This window comes from Vicia villosa, linkage group LG3, assembly GCF_029867415.1.
Source record: "Vicia villosa cultivar HV-30 ecotype Madison, WI linkage group LG3, Vvil1.0, whole genome shotgun sequence".
Lineage (NCBI taxonomy): Eukaryota > Viridiplantae > Streptophyta > Magnoliopsida > Fabales > Fabaceae > Vicia > Vicia villosa.
In genome coordinates, this window is record NC_081182.1 from 9,831,285 (window position 1) to 9,857,947 (window position 26,663).

The 26,663-nt window shown below is 36.0% G+C and overlaps 2 protein-coding genes across 3 annotated transcripts; both read right to left on the reverse strand.

The window, feature by feature from the left end:
- Positions 1-11,177: 11,177 nt before the first annotated feature.
- LOC131654879 (WEB family protein At1g75720-like) lies at positions 11,178-12,416 on the reverse strand. The gene is made up of 2 exons (XM_058924801.1): positions 12,210-12,416; positions 11,178-11,972 (listed from the first exon to the last, which is right to left on the reverse strand). The coding sequence occupies exons 1-2, from the start codon at positions 12,345-12,347 to the stop codon at positions 11,478-11,480; spliced, it is 633 nt and encodes a 210-aa protein (XP_058780784.1). The 5' UTR covers positions 12,348-12,416; the 3' UTR covers positions 11,178-11,477.
- An 865-nt stretch (positions 12,417-13,281) lies between these two features.
- Positions 13,282-17,270, reverse strand: LOC131654880 (uncharacterized). Of its 2 annotated transcripts, none has more exons than XM_058924803.1 (13): positions 16,929-17,270; positions 16,756-16,859; positions 16,614-16,656; positions 16,356-16,453; positions 16,100-16,268; positions 15,767-16,007; positions 15,610-15,676; positions 15,460-15,517; positions 15,300-15,366; positions 15,100-15,193; positions 14,649-15,008; positions 14,345-14,563; positions 13,282-14,090 (listed from the first exon to the last, which is right to left on the reverse strand). In XM_058924803.1, exons 1-13 carry the CDS (start codon positions 17,005-17,007, stop codon positions 13,677-13,679), a joined length of 2,013 nt encoding a protein of 670 aa, XP_058780786.1. In that variant the 5' UTR covers positions 17,008-17,270; the 3' UTR covers positions 13,282-13,676. The 2 variants fall into 2 exon arrangements, with proteins under 2 accessions (XP_058780786.1, XP_058780785.1); XM_058924802.1 differs by having other exon boundaries at positions 16,599-16,656.
- Positions 17,271-26,663: the final 9,393 nt, after the last annotated feature.

Sequence of the window (26,663 nt, forward strand, 5' to 3'; positions counted from 1 at the left end):
TCGCATGGTTGCACGCTGAGGATGCATGGTAGGCGCACATGGATGTGTCGCGTTGGATCTGGAAATAAATTCTTGTAAAAATAACAGGTCCTGGGGAGAGTCGAACCCAGGCTCCATCAGTCACCAACTGATATCCCTTGCCATTCATGCTGCATAATTAATCTGTTAATGAAGCATAAAAAATTAAATAAATAATAAAACGAATAGAAACAATCAAAGTCAAAAAAGAAATCAGAGGTGGGGCCCTTATCCTCTGCGTAGACCAATGAGAATTGGAGAGAGGGTGTTGAAGAATTGACTGGCCAATCAAACATGGATACGCGGGCGGAGAGAGAGAAAGATTGTTGACTGTCCAATGGAATCACGACACCAAGCCAGTGTAAAAACCTTCAATCGGAGCTGACGCCGGAGACTGTTCACCGATCACCTTCTCCGATGATTTCGCGAGCCAACCTTCATAAATCAAGGGAAAAACAAAAAAAGAAGAACCCAGATTGCATATTTTGATCATTACGAACTCGATGGTGCCATTATTTCGTCCCAAAACGGCCTGTAACCCTAGGTACGAAGAAGCAAAAGCTTCATGCTCCATTAATGGCGGATTTCGGTTCAGACATTAAAGCTTCAAAATAAATATTCTAAACACGTCCAAACATGTCCATGAACGTATATATACACACAAAGCTTATTTAAATGGCGTGAATTTAGAGCTTTGAAAATCAAAACACATACCAATCGGTGAAGATGAGCGAGGTCCTCTTAGAGTGCATGGTCCTTTACGAATGATATGAACGTGCTCCTAGGAACTTCCAGATGATGAATGAACGCTTTGAATCGATCCAAACCTGCTGAAAAGAATTTCAAATCGTGCCCTAATTTTTGAGATTTTTGGCGAGTTATTTTTTACGTGATTAAGGCCAGCAATCCTTGTCTTCCAGTCTCAATCTCCTCAGTATAAGTAGGAGAACATCTTAGGTCTAATTTTTTTGGGCTTGGTCTTTTAGGTATTTGGAGAAAAATCTTTTAAATCAAAACCTTCTAATTCTTTCTATATTTGCTCACTATCCTTCCCATGGCATGCTTCACGAATTTGGGCTATCTTATATGATTATTTGGGCCTTCAAGTAATTAAAACCAAAGCTATGCATTTTATTCCCTTTATTTTGTAATTTTACTTAATTTATTTTGATTTTTAATTGTATAAAAATCAAATAAGTATAAATAAAGACCACAAAAATATGGGAGTCCATTTAGAGGTCCTTATCTAAGTCATGGATATATCTGGAGCCATTGATTCAGTGATTTTCCTTTGAGTAGGTTAAACCCTAGTTTCAGAGCTTTGTGTAGGAGGATGTGTCTAGGAGCTTTGTACTTTGGTTTGAATTTGAGTAGGAGAAAAAGTATGGGCAAATTTTGGGGTATGACAGCTGCCCCTGTTCAATTATCTTAAACCTGAAGATGTAGAGTGGTCTGCACGCCAGTCGGTATCTGAAGGTGGAAGATGATTGAACATAAGAATACCAAGAAATTTGCCCTATTTGAAGTAGGGACTTTTGTCGGAGATGGGCTTGTGGATGCCATCTGGTAGTTGAAGTTTGAGAAATGTCGTTTGTGCGTTGATCGTGTCATTACCGTTCGTAGTAAATGAATTAGATCTTTTGGAGAGATAATCGTGTCTACATCGTTCGTGATGATAGAATTAGACTATCTTGTCGTGTCAGCACCGTTCGTAGTAACTGAATTAGACTGGGGACGTCAGTGATCGTGTCTACACCGTTCGTGATGATAGAATTAGACCTCTGAGATTTGATCGTGTCAGTACCGTTCGTAGTATCTGAATTAGATCTTCTGTCGTGTCAGTACCGTTCGTAGTAGCTGAATTAGACTTGATTGGTCATTGATCGTGTCTACACCGTTCGTGATGATAGAATTAGATCTCTGAGCGTTGACCGTGTCAGTACCGTTCGTAGTAACTGAATTAGATCTTGGAAAGTTGGAGAATTCGTTCATTTGTCTGTACGTGTATGCAATTGTATGAATGTTTCTATGATTTATGACGTATGACTATAACTTATGCTATTTGGACACATCTTGATTGAGAAGGTGGATCTCCACGTCATTGTAATTTTGATGTTTGATCTTATCTTGAAGGTGCTCAGTTGGGGATTTATGATTTGCTTGGGGATGACCAGTAACTTGATGTACCCTGACTGGAGATAAAAAGACATTGGTAAGCCTTGTCGGAGAAAAGCAAAGTGTTGGAGAATTGATAGTGTTGAAGATATAAACTCTGTTGAGGAGCCCTGTCTTTGTCGGGACAAGAGTATTTGAAGATATCTTTTTAGTGATTACTCTGTGGGGATATGATCTTGCGAAATCAGCTTTGTGGGAAGACGTGGATGTCTTGAATGTTGCCCCCAGTATTATAGTAACTACCGTCCTTGGATTTGATTAGGACACACCACTGAGTATTGATCAAGATGCCCAACTGTATTTGCATAGATTTGCCCCTGCTAGCAGGGACTTTGGAAAGATTCGCCTCGCGAGGACTTTATGAGATGTGCACTATGGGCATCATGCCCCTCGTAATCATAGGCCCATGACAATGCCCCATGTTGATTGGAAATAGATTCAGATTTACTTGGATGCATGCCCCTGATTATTTTGGCATCCTTGAGAGATTCTCGGAATCTTGACTTGATTGCCTCAGATTGATCGGGCAAAACATGTCATGCCCCTTGTATATGTAGGAGACGTTGCCTATCGGGATAACTTTCTAGTCATTAGTTGTACCCTGTGCAAGTTCTTTCTGATGCTAACATTTGAAATTATGTAGCAGAATATGTTTAATAATGAATTCATGAGATGCAATGCATACGTTTGTCTTGGATTTTTTTTGAAAAACATTAAAACCAAAGATGTAAACGTGTGATGTTTGTAAAAAAACATGATATTTGTAACAACGTGATGTTTGTAAAATGAAATATCAACTCAGCATTTTTGTAATCCTTAAGGAGTCAGGATACCCTTTTGGTGACAATATGCTTTTGAACTAATCATGCTTCAATTAGGACTTTCAAGGGTTGTAACGTGGCTTGGTTCACGGTTTAAGAAACAAAAGATAAAGGCTCAAAATTTGATTGTACCCACCCCTCTTCGTGATGATCTTCAGTCCTAAGCTCAGTTAATTCAACTTATGCATTCAGGTTCCAAGAGACTTTTGGATTTGCACCTTTGATAATGATGATGGTTCACAAGCACAGAGAACCTTTGAGATGGCAGTCACTTCTTCCTTTTAGTAGTCATAACATCGTGTTGTTCAAGAATTTATTGACTTTTCTTTTCATCTTTTTGATATCCCTAACTTTTGCCTGAACTGTCTATTTTGAGTTTACAGTCAGCGGGATGCCTTGATTTTTCCTAATTCATCTTTTTGATGTTGACTTAGCAGGCTTTTCTTTGTATATATGTTTTTTCATTTTTTTTTTGAAAGATATTGACTGCCTTGCTTAATGATTGATAAACCATCATTGGCTTTTGATTGTCATCTCCAACACTTCTTTGATGTGTGCGGACGAACGCTTGTGATTGAAGCCTTTATCGAAAGGTGTACTGAATGATTCTCTTAAAATAGAATGCACAGCCAAATTAACTGAGAAATACCCTGCCCCAGGTTATAATCAAGGGTTTTAATTAGTACAAGAAAGAAACTTCTACTTCTTAGGCTCAAAGGGGTTGACGAGGGATTAACATCCTTATATCTCCACTGTTTAGGAATTGAAATAATGCCTGTACATCGTCAGCATAGTCCGCTCAACAGCATACTGTATGAGGTTGCGGTATCGTTTTCGTCATCCTCCCTCAAAAGGTTTACAGTTTGGCAGGAGTTGAATATCACAAAACATATGTAAAGTAAAGATGCAGTTTAGATGAGTGATAGCGAAGTAATTTATTCAAGACAAACATATACAATGCACTGATGATGATTATTAGAACAGATAATGTCTATCATAATTCGAATGTTTAAACAAACAGAAAAGAAACATGCAAATGAGAGTAGATCTAATGATCCAAAGTTCGTCCGTCTAGACGTCAATCAGTCTTGTCATGACTAGGCATAAGAGCGGTGATCACCACTGGAGTTCCAGGAGAGTTGAACTCAACTTCACCAGCATTGATCATGTCTTGGATCTTATTCTTCAGTGTCCAACAATTGTTTGTGTAATGTCCAGGACTGTTGGAATGGTACGCGCACCTCGCATTGGGTTTATAGTAAGTGTTAGAATTTGTTGGCTCGATTGCCCTGAGCGTCTGGATCATATGAGTGAATTGATTGTTGTGATTCAGTTGTCGTGATTCCATTATCGTGACTCAGTTGTCGTGACTTTGTTGTCTTGATTCCATTATCGTGACTCAGTTGTCATGATTCCATTATCGTGACTCAGTTGTCATGATTCCATTATCGTGACTCAGTTGTCGTGATTCCATTATCGTGACTCAGTTGTCGTGACTTTGTTGTCTTGATTCCATTATCGTGACTCAGTTGTCATGATTCCATTATCGTGACTCAGTTGTCGTGATTCCATTATCGTGACTTTGTTGTCGTGACTCAGTTGTCGTGACTTCATTGTCGTGGTCTTTTCTGATTTGAGTGTCATGATTAAATCTTTAATGGCACGCTTCAACGGTCTACCATCCTTTACACCATAACCAGGATTGTTCGAATAATAAGCGCATCTCGCATTGTAATTGTACTCCAAGAATAGGAGTGCTTTTAATTCTTCTTGCCCCTTGGCTGAGTTCAGAATCAAAGTTTGAGATCAGATGTTGTGAGCCTGAAGGTGTTCACCTGATTGCTCGAAATCCATTTGGGCTGAAGTAAACAGCAAGAGAGGATGAGATACCTATTGTGAGAAACCTGCTATGCGATGTTATGAAGGAAAATGCAATGTTTTCAAAGATCTAGAGGAAATTTAGTTTGCGACATTAGAGAATGATTGGTTGCGTCTTTGTCTGAAGAATTGTGAATTTCGTCTTTGAACATCCTTCTTTGAGAATCGAGCTCACCATATCGAGTGGGTCATCGCCTCCGATTTGGGGTGCTTCTGAATTCGAAGGTACATGACTAGAGAAAAATAAATCCTCTTGCCCCTTGATAAGTATTGAGTCTCTGAATTGGAAGGTATGTGGCCAGAGGAAAATAAATCCTCTTGCCCCTTGATAGGAATTCAGTTTTTGATAAGAGCACCTGAAATTGTGCGCCCTAAATTCCTAAGATCCTTGAAAGGGTTAGTTAAATCATGTTATGCTTATGATGTCATGATGTCATGATGTCATGATGTTATGCGAATGCAGCTCATAAGGCATAGTGTGAGATAGTAAGGACAAACAAGTCCTTTTAATAGAACCTGCAAGAAACGAAGGTTAGTGGCAAACACAGGCAAGTCACGCAAGTCACACAAGTCACACAATTTTTGGCTTAAGGCTTGCATGGGGTCTGATCAGGTGTCCTTCCCAAGGGTATTTCTATGGATAAGGAGATTTCAGCAACGGGTTCTACAAGTTATCCAGAATTGTCAGCCCTTCTAAAGCACCCTCGGACATGATACATTCGCATCATGCAATGATACTTTGAGAAAGGACCTATCTGAATTGTAGCATCGGGTAGCGACTAGTTCTTAACATTTGTCAAGAGTAGTCCCCCCACTACGTTCCTAAAGGCCAGGATGGGTTAAGGGTAACTAAAGGTCCTTGAGCTCCGGCGCACCCACAGACACATACATAGACCCCCCTCATTTGAGAAAGGTGTGCATATGCTATGGAGTCCTAACTCAAGTGTGAACTTCATATTGACTCATCTCCCACATATGTGAAAGAGGTCGCCATGACTATGCCACTCCTAATCTTAAGTGTACTTGAATCCGGGAATAGGATTCGTCCATCAGTTAATTCCCAAAACGCCCCTGAAAAATAAAACAAACAAAGCAAACAATAGAAAACATTTAAGTGATTCCTAAACTTTTAAGGTAACCCCTCTTTTATCAAATTAAATCCCCAGCAGAGTCGCCAGTTCTGTAACACGGTGAACTGACTTTATTTGAAATGTGCGGATAGCAAGAGTCGCCACCGACTTTTATTTTATCCAATTTAGGAAAGGCTAAAAGAACAGGAAATACCTTTTTTGAAAGAGATTGAGTTCGGGGGGTAAGTTATACAAAGGGAAGGTTTTTAAGGCACCCTTTGCATCCATGGTTATCCATGGGCTCTTAATTGCTTAGCTCACTTTGTTTTCAAAAATGTTTGATTTGTTTGAAAAGGTTTTCGAAGAAGAACTTTAGCTTGTAAATAAGCGTAGTCTTTTTGAATTTGATTTGGAAAAGAGGTGTAAAAAGTAATTTAAATTAGAGCAAGCAATTAGTAGCAACTACCCTAAGTTTAGAAAATTGTTCTTTTAGCTTTTCGAGGCGAAAGGGTCTATCCATACCATAAGAGGGCAGGAAGTCTTTCAATTGGATGTGAAGGGTCATCGAGTTATCGTTCTCCATAAGACTGTCCCATGCCATAAAGAGGGCAGGTAGTCTAAGGGAAGGATATAATAGTCATTTAAGGCATCATGCGAGGATACCTTAGCAATAGGGACAATCACTTTCCATAAGGCAACCTCGGGGGAGTTTCAATAACTTTGAAGGCAACATTGCTTTAGGTATCCTCGGAGTCGAGGGACTTTGACTATTTAGTACACTTAAAGGCAACAAGGCAACAGGCAACAGGCAACAAAGGCAACCAGAGGGATTACCCTAAAGGTGTGTGGGTGCAGCATTCACGTGGTTAACTTCGATTACATTTATCTTGAGTTAGTGATCTAACGTTTGATTAATTAGTCTTGTCACTCCCTAAATTACTAACCACGCAGTAAAAACAATATAACAGTTTAAGTGCCTTCAAGGCCAATCAATACAACCAATAAATAGTTACATAATAATAGGGGAAGGGGACAATGAAACCAGCGGATCCCTTAGTAGGGTTTGACATAAGTAATAAAAATAGGGTTTAGGTTTACCAATATTCGTAGCTTTGGCCAGCTGACAAACCTTTGGCTTTGACTGATGAAGGTTGATGGGCAGAGGTTTGCCTTGAAGCATGAAGCATTGACCCTGACCATTAAGGAGTTGGCAAAAGAAAAAGGAAGCAATGAGTGTATGACAAAATAATATTGTATCGAATATAAAAGAAATAATAAAATTAATCAGGACTTAGCTTTAGGGAAGGCGTGACGCGTAGTCGGAAGGTATCTGAAGATTAACCCTGAGAAAGACATAGGAACATATTTTAGTGTATGAATGTTCTACAAACCCTAAAAAGTTTTACAAACCCTAAAGGGTTTCTTTAAGAAAACCTATCGTGACCTACAAGGTTGGTAAGGCTAAAAATGCATTTAGTGGATAACACCTACCATAGCAGTGATTAGTGACCATGATGAAATCAGGGTTTAAAACATAGACTAAATTTAATTACCCTAAAATAATTATCCTAAATTAGTCTTAATTATTTTTTCTAATTTATTAACTAAAACTAAAAAATAAAATTAATAACTAAATTAAATTAATTACAAAAAAACTTGTTATTTTTTAGAAGGATTTTGATTAAAAAAAAAAAAAGAAACTTCTTTGAAAGAGTTCTTATTTTAATTATAACAATTAAAAGAATAAAAATAAATAAAAGGAAAAGCGGAGAAACTTAGCTTCGATCCGATGTGGTTTGGTTCTTGCAAGTGCATGGTGGACAGCGCCTTCAGGTGCCCTTGGATCTGGCCTTGGTGAGATCGCATGGTTGCACGCTGAGGATGCATGGTAGGCGCACATGGATGTGTCGCGTTGGATCTGGAAATAAATTCTTGTAAAAATAACAGGTCCTGGGGAGAGTCGAACCCAGGCTCCATCAGTCACCAACTGATATCCCTTGCCATTCATGCTGCATAATTAATCTGTTAATGAAGCATAAAAAATTAAATAAATAATAAAACGAATAGAAACAATCAAAGTCAAAAAAGAAATCAGAGGTGGGGCCCTTATCCTCTGCGTAGACCAATGAGAATTGGAGAGAGGGTGTTGAAGAATTGACTGGCCAATCAAACATGGATACGCGGGCGGAGAGAGAGAAAGATTGTTGACTGTCCAATGGAATCACGACACCAAGCCAGTGTAAAAACCTTCAATCGGAGCTGACGCCGGAGACTGTTCACCGATCACCTTCTCCGATGATTTCGCGAGCCAACCTTCATAAATCAAGGGAAAAACAAAAAAAGAAGAACCCAGATTGCATATTTTGATCATTACGAACTCGATGGTGCCATTATTTCGTTCCAAAACGGCCTGTAACCCTAGGTACGAAGAAGCAAAAGCTTCATGCTCCATTAATGGCGGATTTCGGTTCAGACATTAAAGCTTCAAAATAAATATTCTAAACACGTCCAAACATGTCCATGAACGTATATATACACACAAAGCTTATTTAAATGGCGTGAATTTAGAGCTTTGAAAATCAAAACACATACCAATCGGTGAAGATGAGCGAGGTCCTCTTAGAGTGCATGGTCCTTTACGAATGATATGAACGTGCTCCTAGGAACTTCCAGATGATGAATGAACGCTTTGAATCGATCCAAACCTGCTGAAAAGAATTTCAAATCGTGCCCTAATTTTTGAGATTTTTGGCGAGTTATTTTTTACGTGATTAAGGCCAGCAATCCTTGTCTTCCAGTCTCAATCTCCTCAGTATAAGTAGGAGAACATCTTAGGTCTAATTTTTTTGGGCTTGGTCTTTTAGGTATTTGGAGAAAAATCTTTTGAATCAAAACCTTCTAATTCTTTCTATATTTGCTCACTATCCTTCCCATGGCATGCTTCACGAATTTGGGCTATCTTATATGATTATTTGGGCCTTCAAGTAATTAAAACCAAAGCTATGCATTTTATTCCCTTTATTTTGTAATTTTACTTAATTTATTTTGATTTTTAATTGTATAAAAATCAAATAAGTATAAATAAAGACCACAAAAATATGGGAGTCCATTTAGAGGTCCTTATCTAAGTCATGGATATATCTGGAGCCATTGATTCAGTGATTTTCCTTTGAGTAGGTTAAACCCTAGTTTCAGAGCTTTGTGTAGGAGGATGTGTCTAGGAGCTTTGTACTTTGGTTTGAATTTGAGTAGGAGAAAAAGTATGGGCAAATTTTGGGGTATGACAAGGACAAACAAAGTTTCAAGTTGGGGAGAGTTTGATAAGTGCCAAAATGTTATTATTTTGAGTATATAATTGTGGCACTTATCGATTCTATTCATTCTGATTTTGTAATAAAATCCCCACTTTTGTGTATATATTCACATTATTTAGTTTTCATATGTTTTATATACCGTTTAATAGTTTTTCCTTTGTTTTTATAGGTATTCATGCTTATTGGAGCCTCGAGGAATAAAGTGTCGAAGGCACGACTCCGATTGCGCAATTTTGGATCAAATAAGCAAGTTTTGTGCAGAGAGCGCCGCTGAGCGGCGTGTAAGCGCGCTTTCCAGGGGCGAACCCAATTTTCCTGGCCGCTAAGCGGTAACTCTGGCCGCTAAGCGGTGGCCTGTTTACTGTTCTTGATATTTTTGTAATACGTGTAGTCCGCTAAGCGTCCGTAGCAGAAAATGTGTTTATATTCTTTCATTTGAACCATTTTAGGGTTATGGTTTTGGAGAGTTTTTGGTTCCAACTCCATCATTTTCATTCTTAGAGTAGGATTAGCTTAGAAAACAACACCGGGTCATGCACTTGGAAGATCGGAGGTGGATTTCTCATCAACCGGAGCTGACAACCCGCGAGATGTTTGGTTTATCTTCTCTATTCTTTGTGTATTTCTTTTGTGTTGGGTTTGTTTGTATAGTTACTCGAATCTTATGTATATTTACCGATTATAATGTTATGTTTAACTTGCTTTATAAATCTGTGTTGATATTGTTCTGGATTTTTGCTCTGTGCTGGAGATTTGAGTTGCTTTAGAGATAAACTGCTTGAATCTTTATCTAGAATGATATTCTGTTGGTTCTGAACTCTAGAGATAGATTTAGAGCTAGCATTCACTGTTTGTATCTGTTCTTAATGCTTTCGTGTTTGAGCGGCGCGCGAGAGATCGCCGACGCGAGAATACGGATGTTCTCGCAGCTTCGCGTTAGAGATAACCTTAGTTGTGAGATGATCTCGTTTGTGCTCCAGAGATGGACGCTTATGTGAGAGATACGTGATGACATAGATGAGTATCGTGGGTTGAGTATAACAGGTTGGTAAGTGTATGTTTGTGAAGAGTGAATATATTTACATTCCTGATAAGTTATTTCTCTTCTAAGAATGTGTTTATTCTTTTCTTGTCCATATCTTTGTTTACTTTTTGCTCATTCAGATCCAAGCTCGAAACCAAAGAAACTATTGAATGGCATCTCTCCATCTCTGTGGACGATAAATCCCGGATCAATATTTCCAAATCTTTGTTGTTGCTTGCCCTATACTGCATTCAACAACGGCGTCACTATTCCATGATGGAACTAGAATGTTGGATGAACGATGAAATGAAGTGTTGGTGCGATGGAAAAAACAATGACCTATAAGGTTAGCACTGCAACACAAAAGCTAATGAGAGAATGAGAAGTAATATGAAACTGAAAAATGTATTTGAATACCTAAAATGACACACTCTTCTTTTTATATAGTAAGAGCAGTTAAAAGGAACCGTTCGTGTGAGGTGAGATACTTTGTGTGAGTAGCCGTTGAATCTAATCAGACGATGATAGACACGATGATAGACCTGTCTGAAGGACGGAATTATTTGTTCTTAGATAAATGAAAGATCACTTGCTCTACACGTTTTACCTCCTGGTGGTGCATTTGGGCCTTTTGCTTTAGCCTTGCAAACATCCCAAAACAACATTTAATTCAATTTAAAGGTTCTGCTCTTGGCCAATTGAGTTTGGATCACCATTTTTTCTTTGGCATTAAGCACTTGCATTCTATTTTTCTTCATTTGGTTTGGTTACCCCTTTGCATTAGTTTGTCCCACACTCAACATATTATTTTTCATCAATGGCAGGATTAAATGGAAACGACATCATGAAAGATAATATGAGAAGAAAGAAAACTGAATTGCATTCATCATTATTTTCATTCACTTGAGAAAGTTTGTACACAAGGTAGAATACACCAGTAAAATTTAAACTGTTGTTACTTGAAACATCTTCATATTCCTCTACTCTACTAGTCACCATCTTACTCAGTTTGAGCTAAATTTTACAAGATATTATTGGCCACTGTCATATACATAATCATAAGACACGAAAGTAAAATAAAAACTTGTTCAAAAACGTAAAAAAACTCGAAATCAAAACCAAATTGGAAATTATTCTGGTATAATATAATGCATGCTAACATTATACTCATCACTCATCATGCAACTTCTTGGCTTGTTCCCTTTTTCCTAGAAAAAATGCCTCCAATGAGTGGAATCAATGACTTCTTCTTCTTCTTCCTAAGAGAAGGGTGCCTTTCCAATTTTTCCACACCCTGACTTTGTGGCAACATAACATGAGAAACAGACGGTGGATTCGCGAATGTCACGTACCGTTTCTTTTGAAACTCCATCATTAATTCGTCATCGAATCTTGAACTTTTCACTTCAAACGTGTTCAAATTCTCCACGAACTTCACGTCCTCGGTTTCGGACGGTTCCACTTGATGTTTTTCTGTTTCTCGTTGCTTCAAATGTTCGAGCTCTTGCTTCGTGCGTTCGAGTTCTTCTTGGAGAGATGACATACAATGCGCCATTAACATGCTTTCTTCTTTTGCTTTCTCTAGATTCTCTCGCGTCTCTTCTAGCTCGGCTGCAACGGTTTCAATCCTTGAAGATTGATCAACCTCATTTTCATTTGCTCCAACATGTATCTGTAGATTATAAAATATTGAACGGTAAAAAGGAGTGATTTGGTTCATAAAAGTAAATGATGCATAAAACTATGAAACAATGACACAAATACTAACGTGTTATATTGATAATAACTTGAAAAAATAAATAAACTGAACGTAATCACGTGTGTCACTGTCTGACACTGATACATATCAGACATCAGACACACGTTTGTTCAAAGATGTCGGTGTTCTAGAGGTACGGAACCAACCAACCTGATGTTTGAGTTTGGTTACATTTGCGTAGAGCTCTCCGGCCAAAACTTTATCTCCGAATAACGAGACAGCCTCTTTGACAGACCTAAACGGTGCTCTTGTGTCAATCTCTGTGTTTCTTGAAAGCTTCTTATTCATGTTTATTAATGTTAGAGAATGAGATAGTTAAGTTAGGTTGGTTATAAGTAGAAGTAAGTAAGTACTAGAAAGAGAGAAAGGAGACAATTGGCATAATAAATGGTAGCAAGATTGGAACCTTCTTTTCTTGGCGTCCACTTCACTTACAACAATTCTGTTATGTTTTTTTTTTTAAGCGGTGGGTAAATGGTCCAAGGTTTGTTTATATTTAACAGAAATTGAACAAGACTCTTCACCCAACATATAGAGGACTTGTTGTCTTAGACAAGCATTTTGAAAGGGAGAAGCTAGCTCAATATATATGCAATTCTTTTTATATTCCTTTGTTAACAAGATTGAATATTCATACATCACTCATCTTGCTAAATTACCAAGCAATCTATTCTGCCTTTTTTCTTAATTACTCACAATTTTCAAAGGAAACCTTAACTCTAGCTTATTAAATCTTTATATAATTAAATTTGTTCAGCATAAAGTGGCATGTAGAAATTGAATTTTGTGGCGCATTTAAACTCCTAAGCCCAAATTCCAACACAAACACCGAAACCCGACATGACACAGACAGACTCAAAATTTTAGGATACCAACACCGCTACATGTATGATAGTATTTGACTTTTTTTAACACATGCCGTACGCATGTCAAACACCGACTCGTATGAGACACCCTGACACGGCTACTCCTAAAAAGTGTTCGTGTGCTTCATAGTGTCTATTCAGAGGATCCATTTCATGTTACAAAATGTATTTAAAAATGCCCTTCAATCAACTTTGTTTTCCAATTATTCTTTTTGTATCAACTACTAGTAGTTCTTAGAGGAAAATTAACTTTAGGAGGTATTTTTTGAAACATAAATCAGTGCGATTAAATTTAGATTATTATTTTAATCAACATCAACCAATTTAAGAATACTCGACTAAACCAAACAAACTAGTAAGTTGAAAGTACACTAATTCTAATATTAGCCAATCAGCATGTGTGTTTCTATAAACAATAACAGTAATATAGTTTAGGCTCTTTGGCAACATGTCTTGTTCTTTTTTTAGGTTTGGTAATTGAGTTGTTCCTATGGATTTGTTAATTTATACATGACATTCCACAAGTAAACAATAACCAATAACCAATAACCGGGCATCTACAAATCAAAGCATACAAGTTCAAAATGATTAACTTAGGAAGATATAGAAGCATTTATTTTCCTCTCTTTGCATACTCAGCAAGAATCTCCTGTAATATATAGACTTCACGACTTTTGTGCTACGTACATGTCTCACGTCTCGAGATGAATAACATGGCTTTTCAAACAGAAAGTGAACTAAATGTTCAGTTTCATATGCGTTCATCACACAGCAACTGCAACGATGAGGCACCGCTACCATGGAATCTGCCTCTAATTTCTTCTAGCCCATTTGTCCTGGATAATGAAATTGATGAAGCAGGTGTAAAGGACTGTTGTTGATCAGAGATTGAAGTTATCTTTGAACCAAGTGACTCTAGCGATGCAAGAGAATGGTAAGGAACCATGACTTGGACACCCGGATTGACTACACCAGTTTCATGTCTTCCACTTTGCCAGTTAGGATATTGAACTCTCATGAGATTGTTATTTACGCTGCTAGACCCACCTTGTGTTACTAATTGCGCCGCCCAAATGTTTTGGTACTGCTGTTTATATGAATTTGTCGAACTATATTGAGTTCCACATAATGGTGTACCATAATAATGAGGTTGCTGCAACCGAACCTGCATTCAATTAAAGCATGAGCAAACAAAGTTACAAAACTCATTATCATCACAATAAGATATTAGGTGCTACAAGCCTACACAACAATTATATGAACTGCAAATTGTCCCTCTTTTTTGGTGTTGTGGGGTAGGTTTATCATAAACAATAAACTTTACCTGCCTCATTCATGTTTGAACAATAATACAAATCACTATAAATTGTAGCTCACTAATACAACATCGTAGGAGTATATGGTTAGAACGATTAAAACCTGTGGTCCTGCAGTAGGAAGCTGATTAATGTAAGAAGTGGATGTATACTGATTTGAAGTTGTAGGTATTGCCATGAGTCCACCATGCTGCTGTTGTATAGACCGAAAATAAGGGGCTTGTGATTTTGAGAATGGTCCCAACCTACTTCCACCTTTAATTAAACAATCATCAACCTTCAAGCCGTTACATCCAGCCGACAAGGACAAGAAGTTGAAACTCTGCAGAATATAAAATATAACCATCAGAACATAATGACGAGGAGACAAGGAGAGACATCGTCACCAAAAGTATTCATAAGCTTACTTGCGATTGAGGAGCATGTTTTGCAGGTGTTGGAGATGGCTGAGACAGAGATATGTCAAGAAAATGGCACTGCTGCTGAAGAACACCATTTTTATTTTCAGGGAAATTCTTCAAACTAGCAGATTGAACTGTTCTGGCAGCAAAAGCATTTCCATTTCTCGTCGTATTTGAGTTTTGTGCTTCGGTTAGAACTCCACACTTTGACCCTTGGTGTTGTACTCTGATTTGATCACACTCGTAAAGCTCAGGTTCTTTGGCAACCTGCGGTTTTGGTAGTTCTAAACTCCGGATGAGTTGACTGATGTGAACATGAGCTGCACAACTCTTCCATGACTTTTTACGAACGGAAGTTTTGGAAATCTGCATCATCATTAATTGTTCAAAACAACCAATAGGTATATATAAATCATGCAAAACAGCACTCACTAAGCATGAGTTTTGAGTTTCTTACCTTTCCACCAGAAGAACCACTTTCCATGAAATCATGTTTGGAGTTGCTAATAGCAGCATTCAACCAATGTGGAGCTTTAGCGGCAGCAGAAGACCTTAAGAACAAAAATCCATCAAATTTGGATAAGTAAAATCGAGGGAGCGAAGGAAATTAGGCTACATAAAAAAAAGTTCAAAATGTAGTTGAATAAAAAATTTTACTGCAAATAAGAAGCATTAATCGCAGTAGATGCCCTTGCCGTCGAGCCAGTCCATAATGTTAGACCATCTGATAAAACAACCAAAGATATGTCCATTCATAATCAAAATAAGAAAAATCACTGCTAGTAACAACCAACGAGAAAATTGTCTCCTTGCATACCATTTTCTCTCTGGTACTTGATTATATGTTGCTCTTGCTTACAATCAATGCCACCAGCCTGAAACACAAGTTGATAAAACACCAACAGTACTACCATTAGCTTGTAAGACAAGAATTTTATATGCAAACTATAAAAGCTGAAATAACTACCGTCTCATACTCCACGTTTACTTTTCCCCCAGTTTGTGAAATTTGCGATTGTGTGGATGCATTTAATCTACAATACAATGGGAAACCACAATAAATTGATAAGAAAAACGATTTGAAAATGTTATAGATTTCACAATGCAACTGAAAAACTACCCACCCCATTCCAAGACACAACTCAGAGTCATGCAATTCCGCTTTAACATCATTTTCACTCCTCTTAACCATCATAGTCACACCCTGCAGATTTACTTTTGGAGCCGTGCTGTGAGTTGCCACTGAGAAATCTTCACTTCTGTGTAAATCAATCTGTTCAACATCAACAGCTTCGCTCAAAGGACTATTTTTCACTGCTCCCTTAGCTGAACTTTCAGCAATAAGATTAACATCCTCATTAGCTTCTGAAGTCAAAATTCATTAAGAAAAAAAACTAATCAGAAAATTGATAATCATTAATATAATTAGCATTAATAACTATTGAAAGTGATGTAACCTTGATAAATAACATTAGCACTCTCATCTTGGTCCTGCGAAACCGATAATTTCTTCGATTCGCGGTCTAGTTCACTCTCATCATTGGCAGGAAACATTCCAGCCAAGGCATACAGAGTCTCAGCAACCTCTTGTTCATCTTTTGTAATGGGCCCAAGTTCAACTTGTTTCTAGAAAAGAAAAATTACAAACCAAATTAAAAAAAAAAAAGTTAAAGTTCAGAATCATAAAGAGGTTTAGCAATTAGCAACACTCACTTTGGATTTCTTTATGCTATCTTTTTGAGCAGATTCTATTCCATATTTCAGCTTTTCAGAATCAGTTAAAATCGATTCACGACCCCGCTTCTTCATTGCTGTTACATTAATTAATTAAAAATAATTAAAAAATAAAAAATAGATAGTAAATTAATAAATTAATAAAAATAAAGAAAATTCACACTTTTTTTCTTAACCCAAAAAAATAATTAAAAAAAGGTGAAGAGAAAAGAAAGGAAAAACCTGAACGTATCTTACGCGGAACAGAGGCATGATCAACGCCATTGCATTCATTGAAAACCTAAAAAATCAATAACAATAATTATTTTCGAAAGAAAAATAAATTCAAGAAAATAAAAAAGAATTAGTAGAAATTAAGTAGATTAAAATTAAAATAAACCTTTTTGTTATTGGAAATAGATTTATGAGAATGATGATCCAGATTGCAGCCCATTGAGCTCAAGGTTCTTAACTTTTCCTTCTTCGATTTTTTGAAACCTGTTACTGTTAGTGAAAACGAGATAAGAAGAAGAAGGAATAATCGGAAAGCGACAATGGAGTTATATTATTTACCAGATTGTTGTTGTTGTTTTTTGTGAATGTGTCGGTTTGTGGTTCGAGGTGTTGCACGTTTCATTGAGGTTTTGTCCATTTCAGAATAAGCTTGTTCTCGTCCATTCGAATGAGAGACAGTGTGGTGTTTATGTTGGGAGGAGAAAAGAGAGGAAAGTGAAAAGAAAGAAGAAGAAAAGGAGAAAAGTGATTCGTGGGTTGCGTTTTTCAGAGAATCAGGTTCTGTTGTTGTGAATGAAATAATAAAGCAGTAGTAGTAACAAACAAACTCAGAGTTTTAAGAGAGAGAAAGAAGAGAGAGAAACACAGATACATACATACACTGACTCACGTGAAAAGAAAGGTAACGGAAAGAAAAAGATAAAGGAAGCACCTTCTCATTTGTCTTGTCCGTGAGAATTCTAAAACCTAATTAATTTTGTACTAAATTATCACTTTAATGGTAAGCTATTAAACTTAGTTCATTTTTTAAGTTTTTTTAAACTAAACTTATGCATATTTATTTATTCATAAAAATTAATAAATTGATTTTCAAATGTTAAATTTTGTGTTGCTTCTTTAATGCATATATAATCTTTTATTAGTAAAACTTTTTGACTCCTTTATGATTGTCTAGCTTATTTGGATATTGATTCATGATTTTTCATTTTTGGTGAGTTGGAATCAACTTCATTGAATGGTCTATTGGACATGACTAAAACAAAATATAATGTGGAATTTGCCATCCTATGCTACATTACTTTCTTCTTGCATAGATATTTAGTTTTTTGTTTTGTTAATTTTGGTGTGTCCTTTCTTCTTGATGAAAAAAAACTATTACTATAGTCCATAATTAGGATTATTATGTTAGTAAATACTTTCTCTCTCAAATATAAGTAACAAAATTTTTTTCCAATGGTTTTAAATATAAGCAAAAATTATCTATAACTTTTTTTACTTATCACCACTGCTATAATTCGGTTCGGAGATCGGTTCTGACATCAAGTGAGTTCTCGGGGATCGGTTCTGACATCAAGTGAGTTCAGCCTCCTTCCAATCGTAGTTACGGAAGATCAAACTGTGGTCCTCCCTATCAAATCCAACACCAATCACCACTGAACCAACTAACGATTAATAAAATTATCTATAATTATTACATTTATTATCACTATTCCAAATATATTCCTATTATTTTTCACATTTCAATGTTTTTAACGATTTCCAAACTAAAAAGTATGAGTAACATTAAAAAAAGTGTAAGACTTAAATATTTCACATTCTTACATTACTTGAACAAGTGTTTGCATTTGAGTATGACCATTGTGCCTTATTCCCACATTATTTGAACCAACATCAAATATGGTTGTTGTTCCATTAACTCAACCAATTGGCTTAAGGCATAATGGTTATACTCAAATGCAAACACTTGAATTATACATGCTAAAGCGAGTGGATTTAAAACATAACCCAAAGATATACAATTGAAGAGGAAACTCAATAAACAATAATAACAAAATGAAAACATAAGAGACTAGCAACAAAATGTTTGGCAAGCTTTCACTTGGAATTGAGTCGAATTTGACCCAAAGCAAACAAATGCTTATGCTCCCCATGAAACATCGCCCACACGACAACATAAAACGTACAAATGCTTGTGTTTCCCCCAAAAACATTGCACACACACATACAACAGCTTAAAACGCACAAAACAATTCTAGACTCATATTATAACTTATCTCCCTTTGACAAGATCAAAAAAAGATAGATGATAATAAGTCTAAACACAAATAACCAACAACAAAAAGATTTCAGATGAACACATGAGCTAAATATCTAAGAAGAATATACAACATTGGAGATTGGATACAGAACATGAAGATAGACATGTTGCAGACAAAAAAAACATCAATAGACATGTAACAACTTATCAACAACAATTAAGTGATCAAAACTACTAATAATGAAAGATTAAATAATGCATGACTAAATATATGAATGCTCAAATGCACATAATTAACAACACGCATTTAAAAAGACTTAAATTGCAAAGGCGAACAATCATAACCATGCTTGAGATGACTGTGTGAAATAAAGAATGTAATAACAAAACCAATGAACTTATACAAAACAAACACACACACAAGGATATAATCGGATACAAGATTTATAGAGACATGTCAATGAAGTTGGTAGAACTATGATTTACTACAAGAGAATGTTAGTGAATAATAAAATACAGATAGCAAAAGAAACTAAATAGAAATTCCAATCTATTTAAGGCACAGAGAATCCAAGATTTACAATTCCCTTTAAATCTTGTGAAAAAGTTTCGATGATATTGGTTTTGTAAAATTATCAGCAAGCTGATTTTTTGTATTAACGTATTAAAAAATAACACCCCCTTTTTCAACATGATCCCTAAGAAAATGGTGTCGGATTTCTATATATTTAGTTCGTGAGTGGATTACCGGATTCTTAGTGAGGCCTATTATGCTAGTATAATCCCACTTGATTGGAATATCGCCAAGTTTTAAATCATATTCTAGCAATTCTAGCTTTGGCCATAAGACTTGTGCACAACAACTACTAGCAGGTACATATTCAGTCTCGCCGGTAGAAAGAACAATGATATGCTGCTTCTTACTGTGCCAAGAAACTAAACAATTTTCAAACAAGTGACAAATACCACTAGTGCTTTTCTTATCTGACTTGCACTCTATACAATCAGAATCAGAAAAACCTACTAAGCTATATGCGCTATCCACGGGAAACCAAAGACCGTGTTGCGAGGTTCCGTTAAGATACCTCAAAATTACTTTTTACGATATCATAGTGGGATTCCCTAGGTGATGCCTAATATTTGGAACATATACACACTAAAAATAATATCTGACCTACTCGCCGTTAAATAAAGTAGGGATCTTATAATACCTCTATATTTGGTGATGTCGATTTCCACTCCATTATCGTCTTTGTCAATCAACACATTTGAAGCCATGGATGTTTAAATGCTCTTCAAATTGTGGATATCAAACTTTTTGATAAGCTCTAAGAAATAATTCGCTTGGCTTATGAAGGTTCTTTCTTCAGCTTGCTTGATTTGCATTCCTAAGAAATACGTGAGCTCTCTCATGAGGGACATTTCAAATTCACCGCATGAGACTAACTAACATCTTTCAAAGAGATTCATTAGTGGCGCCAAATATAATATTATCAATGTAAATTTAGAATAAAATGAATATGCAACTTATGCAAAAAAAAAAAAAATTAGTTCGAAAAATGGTTAATGCAAGGTGAATTAAAAAAAAATAATGCAATTAAAACAATATTTTGATGCAGATAAAAAATAATTTTTAATGCAATATGAAAAATAGTTTTATGATCATTGTGCAATGAAAGCAGTTAAGGTAAATTAAGTGTAACTACGCAAGATAGAGAAGAAAGGAACAATCATACCAATTACAATGATCTAGGACTAAACTTGTTGCACAAGTAAAGTTAGTAAATAACAACACTAATACATCAAAAGGAATATAATACAATAAAAAATATGATTAGATACATCTTCCTTTACTTGTCTTGAGAATATATTAATATTCACAATCACTCTTGCACAAAATATCAATAAATAGAACTAGGTACCCAATTTTAGTTAGGTCTTTAGGGGTTAGTTAAATAGCACTTAGGTATCTAAGCCATGGTACCATTAGGAACTTTATCAGTCCTAACATGGAAAAAAGGTCTAATGTGGCCTTTATTACCACAATAATGACATACAACTTTAGATGAAATAATCTTTCTATTTCTTCTAGCAACGTGAGGATTTTTCCTGAAAACAATCTCTCTTTCACTTGAATAAGTAGAATTAGTAGTAGATAGTGAAATAACATGTGTTAATTGACCTTTTCTCTTATTTACCTTTCTCTTTCTTTATCGACTTCACTTTGCTATCCGCGATTCGTTTCAACTCATTCTCATGTTTAATAAGTTTCCCAAACAACTTTGTCATGTCCAATGTATTAAGACCGTGAGATTTTTTTATGGTTGTAACCTACGCCTTCCATTCCCTACATATTGAAATTAATATTTTGTTAGCACAATCTTTGTTAGAATTGGACTTTCCTAAGTTGTTTAGTTTGTTATTTAAGTGGAGGAAACTAGTTTGAATGGATTCCACAGATTCTTTGGGTTCCATACAAAAAAAAAATTCAAACTCATATATTAACATGATGATCTTAGAATCCTTGATGTCTTCACTTATCTCGTAAAGGTTTTAAAGAGAATTCCACATAGCTTGTACACTCTTATGATGTGAATTAGATAGATAGATAGATAGATAGATAGATAGATAGATAGATAGATAAATGTTAAACTTAATGACGTCATGTCTTCTCATGTCGTTCCACCCTTAGCCTCTATTGGGGTTTTAGAGTTACGGACGTTGCACTAATGATCTCTTAAAACTCATATAAGCTCAATGTAAAGTTATGTGCATGTTAATCGGTGGGGAACAATGGTCTAAGTTTAAACATATTGAAATCTTTGGTTCAGGTTTGAGTTTGTCGGTGGTTGGTTCTGACAGTGTTTTCATTTATTGGTGTTGCTTTGGATTTTTTGACAGGCGTAGAGGCTAGGTTAGTTCATCCCACGATCATGGATTATGCGATCTTGTTTCTAGGGATTTTGATCTATTTGTTTATGACAAGTTCATATTTGTGGGTCCGTGCTTAGATCTAAAGCTTTGTTTGTGTTTGAGATGTCCCCTGAATCTAGATTTTGTTGTTGGTCCTTATCTATGTCAATTATGATTGATTGAAACTGTACCATTAATTAGAAATGGTCATTGTTTGTTGTTATCGTGTTTCAATGCAATAGAGTGTTGTTGTGTGAACATTTTTTCATCTTGTTAGTTGATTCATTCACTATTCTCAAAAGTTTAGATTCAGTGCTCTGTTCACATGTTATTTTTATTTTGCAATTTGATTTTGCACTTGTATGCGAATTTATATGTGAATTTTTTTATTTATTCTTTCGGGTTGCTCTATATTATTTTTGAGTATTTCTTTAGATAAGATTTTATGTTTCTTTGTCTTTTGATTTTTTAAAATTTTAATCTATCTAAAATGTTATATATATATATATATATATATATATATATATATATATATATATATATATATATATATATATATATATTTGACACTAAACATGTTATTCTTCTCCTTTCTAAATAATGCTCAGACGGACCAATCCGGGGGAAGAAGAAAATTGAAAGAAAAAAATAACATGATTGATTTACGTAACTCGTGAGCACTTTGAATTGAATGCAATGCGAAATGACTACACACTCTCTTTATGTGTTCTGGTAATAAATAACTAGCTCTATCCGCTTATAAAAAATAAAAAAAAAACTAGCTCTATCCATTTCCAATCTCGCTCAATCAATGATGCACCATGAACCGTTGGATTGCACTAACTATCTCCATATAGACCAAATCCCATGGAACATAGATATATTAAAAAGGAGAAATGCTAATTCTCGCGAAAAAAGATATCACGAATTGTTCACGAACAGGTAATTAGTTGCACTATTTGTATTACTTCTACCACTATATTCTCATAATTTCAATTCATTGAACAACAATGAATTCAGATAACTATGATGGTACAATTTTAAAATAGATTACTGTTTTGTGTGGATGATTTTTTTTGTTTTTTATTTTATTTTAATAAAAACATGTGGTTCATTATCATTCTTTCCATTAAGTAGTAGTTGTAGTTATATATAAAAAATAAGTATGTAATATGCAAATATAAAAATGATTTCAATTTGAATGTTGGTAATAGAAAAAAAATATGAGAATTTAGACCTAATATTAACACCCTAATAATACTGCAGGTGGTTGCAGGTGTAACTTGTAAGTTGTTATTCTCTCCCAACTTATTTTATAATAAGTGTCTCATTAGCATTTTTTCATGTTTTAAAATAAATATCTCTTTAAAATAATTAATATAATAATTATTATTATTTTCACTACTATAAAAAAAATGTTATTAATTTATTTGTTAAGCTGAATTAGCTATATTTTGTATGTGATTTATCAGATGTTGTATTATTGTACGATAAAAAAAGACATACTTGATCCGATAACAATGTGTCGTATGATATTTTTAGTATTAAATGTGTTTACTTTTAAATATTTTTACTATTAATGTATTTATGTTTTGTATGTTGTTAATATATATTCTGAAAATTTACGGAAAATACCAAACCAAATCATAATTATCATAACTAGGTAAATTTTATAGTATTTTATTGAGAAAGATAATAAGGGAAAAAAACTAGCACACCAATAATAGAAGGAGAAAAAAATTACAAAAGACACTTGATCATACTGAACTTATAGCCATCATGGTGCATTAAACATCAAAGTGGCTCGATCAAAATATTCTTCCTCAATTACAAAGTTGTGAATTCAATGCCAAGAACAAAGTATAAAATAAGGGATGAATAAAGGACAAGGAAGAAGAGGAGAACACAAATATTGGTTATAACTGCTATTCTTTTACTTTCTCTTAAAACAAGATTACAAGTTTACAAAAATAACAAATAACCTCTCTCACCCCAAATTAGGATTTGCAGCTTAGCAATGATGAGAGACTAGTATGCTATTTATAATAAAACCTAACATACTAACTAATGTGCTTTTTCCACAAGGAAGAAGAGGAGAACACAAATATTGGTTATAACTGCTATTCTTTTACTTTCTCTTAAAACAAGATTACAAGTTTACAAGAATAACAAATAACCTCTCTCACCCCAAATTAGGATTTGCAGCTTAGCAATGATGAGAGACTAGTATGCTATTTATAATAAAACCTAACATACTAACTAATGGGTTTTTTCCACAAGGCCCATTACACAAGCCACCTTAATAAACAAGCTAACTTAACAAATTAGGATTTAAACACTAAAACCTAATTTAACATGCTAACGACTCTAGCATCTTCGACACAAGCATGTGAACAACCTTCGACTTCATGCTTAATCCTGTCGAACCAAGAAAATACCCTTCGACTATACTAGAGTTCGATACAATATCTCACAAATCTCCACCTTGGATCTAACTCTACAACATCAAGGGAACAAACTAGCTTTCTTCATGCAGCTTTATCAACTGCATACAGTGGAAAAACTTGCAACTCGGCAATGTCTTGGTGATCATATCAGCAGCATTGTCTTCAGTCGAAACCTTCAGCACTTGGACTTCTCCACGCTCGATTACACCTCTGACGAAATGCAGCCTCACATCAATGTGCTTAGTTCGCTCATGATAGGCTGAATTCTTCGACAGGTGTATTGCACTTTGACTATCACATTTAACAGTGATACCTCGACCTTGAAGTTTCAGCTCCTTCGCAAAACGTTCAAGCCACAATACTTCTTTCACAGCTTCAGTTAATGCAATATACTCCGCTTCAGTGGTTGATAGAGCAACAACCTTCTGAAGTGTTGCTTTCCAACTAATTGTTGTGCCAAACATAGTGAAAACATATCCAGAAATAGATTTTCTGGAATCCATACAACCTGCATAATCAGAGTCGACATATCCTCCAATTGCTGCTTTACCATCTTCACCCAAGGCTCCACCATAAATTAGGACTCTATTCAGAGACCCATTTATGTACCTTAAAATCCACTTCAATGCTTGCCAGTGAGCCTTTCCAGGATTCGCCATGTACCTGCTTACAAGACTTACTGCGTATAGGATGCTATTCATATAGGCTCTTTCGACATCAGTACTGGGACACTGATCAATACTCAGCTTGAATTGAGGGTTTGTTGGAGTCACAACTGGCTTCGAATTCGACATACCAAACTTTTCAAGAATCTTCCATAGGTATGCCTCTTGAGATAAACATAACTTAGACTTCTTTCTATCTCTTCGAATGTCAATTCCAAGAATTCTGGAAGCAGCTCCCAGATCCTTCATATCGAACTCCTTATTGAGTTCAGCCTTCACCCTCATCACATCTTCAACATTGTTGCTTGCTATGAGAATATCATCCACATAAAGCAACAAAATAACAAATGAATTACCAGGTCGAAATCTGAAGTAAACGCAGTGGTCGAACTGACTTCTAATGAAACTTATGCGTGCCATGAACTTGTCGAATCTCCTATTCCACTGTCGAGGAGATTGTTTCAGCCCATACAAAGATCTCTTTAACTTGCACACATAATCTTCCTTCCCCTTTTCGACATACCCTTCAGGTTGCCTCATCAGGATCGTTTCATCTAGATCACCATACAAGAACGCAGTCTTCACATCCATCTGTTCCAGTTCAAGATCGAAATGTGCTACCATGGCAAGTAACATTCGAATGGACCTATGCTTCACAACAGGAGAAAACACATCATTGAAGTCGACACCTTCTTTCTGAGTGAAACCCCTTGCAACTAACCTTGCCTTGTATCTTTTCGACGTCACTGCTTCAATTCCTTCCTTAACTTTGAAAATCCATTTACAGCTGACTAACCTTGCCCCAACAGGTTTCTTGATCAGTTCCCAAGTATGATTATCATGAAGAGATTTCATCTCATCATCCATGGCCTTCAGCCATTCAGTCTTATTTCGACTCCTCATAACTTCCTTGTAGTCTCTAGGTTCTTCGTCTAGAACCTCACTTGCAGAGATTAAGTCATAAGTTATAAGATCTGCATACCCAAGCCTCTGAGGTGCCTTTATGACTCTTCTCGACCTATCTGTCGACAATAGGTAGTCATCGTCAGTTTCCTCAACTTTCTCAGCATCTTCTACTTCTTCTTCGACTTCATCAGGGATATGCAATTCAGCATCAACATGCTCCACCTCAACAGGAATCTCTACCTGTTCCAGCTCTTCGTCAGATGTTTCTGTACTTCGACCAACATCATCAGTTTTCTTAAAAGCCATTTCAGCTTCATTGAAAACTACATCTCGACTGGTGATACACCTCCTGTGACCTGGCTCTAGGCACCATAGCCTATAAGCTTTGACTCCTTCTGGGTATCCCATGAACATGCATTTCAGAGCTCTAGGTTCGACCTTGTCTTGCCTAATATGAGCATAGGCTACGCAGCCAAATACTCTCAGTTTGTCGAGATCTGGTGGATGTCCCGACCAAACTTCTTCAGGTGTCTTCATATCTAACGCTGTCGAAGGACATCTGTTTATCAGATATGTTGCTGTCGAAACAGCCTCAGCCCAGAACACCTTCGTTAACCCCGCACTAGTCAACATGCATCTGACTCTTTCCAAAATAGTTCGATTAAACCTTTCAGCCAAACCATTTTGCTGTGGAGTACCTGCAGTAGTTCTATGTCTTGCAATACCAGAGGCAGCACAAAAACTGTCGAATGCCTCATTGCAAAATTCCAGGCCATTGTCGGTTCTCAACCTCTTGACCTTTCTGCCAGTCTGATTTTCAACCAGAGTCTTCCAACTTTTGAAATTCTCAAAAGTTTCATCCTTAGTCTTCTGGATGAATACCCATAAATTTCTGGAATAATCATCTACTATGGATAGAAAATACCTTGCTCCTGAATGTGATGGACACCTTGCAGGCCCCCAAAGATCAGCATGGGTGTAATCAAGGGATCCATGTGTTCTTTGTTTGCCTTTGTAGAACTTCACTCTGCAAGATTTTCCAAGTACACATGGTTCACTAAACTTCAGCTTTTCGACTTTGTCTCCACCAAGCAGATTTTGTTTC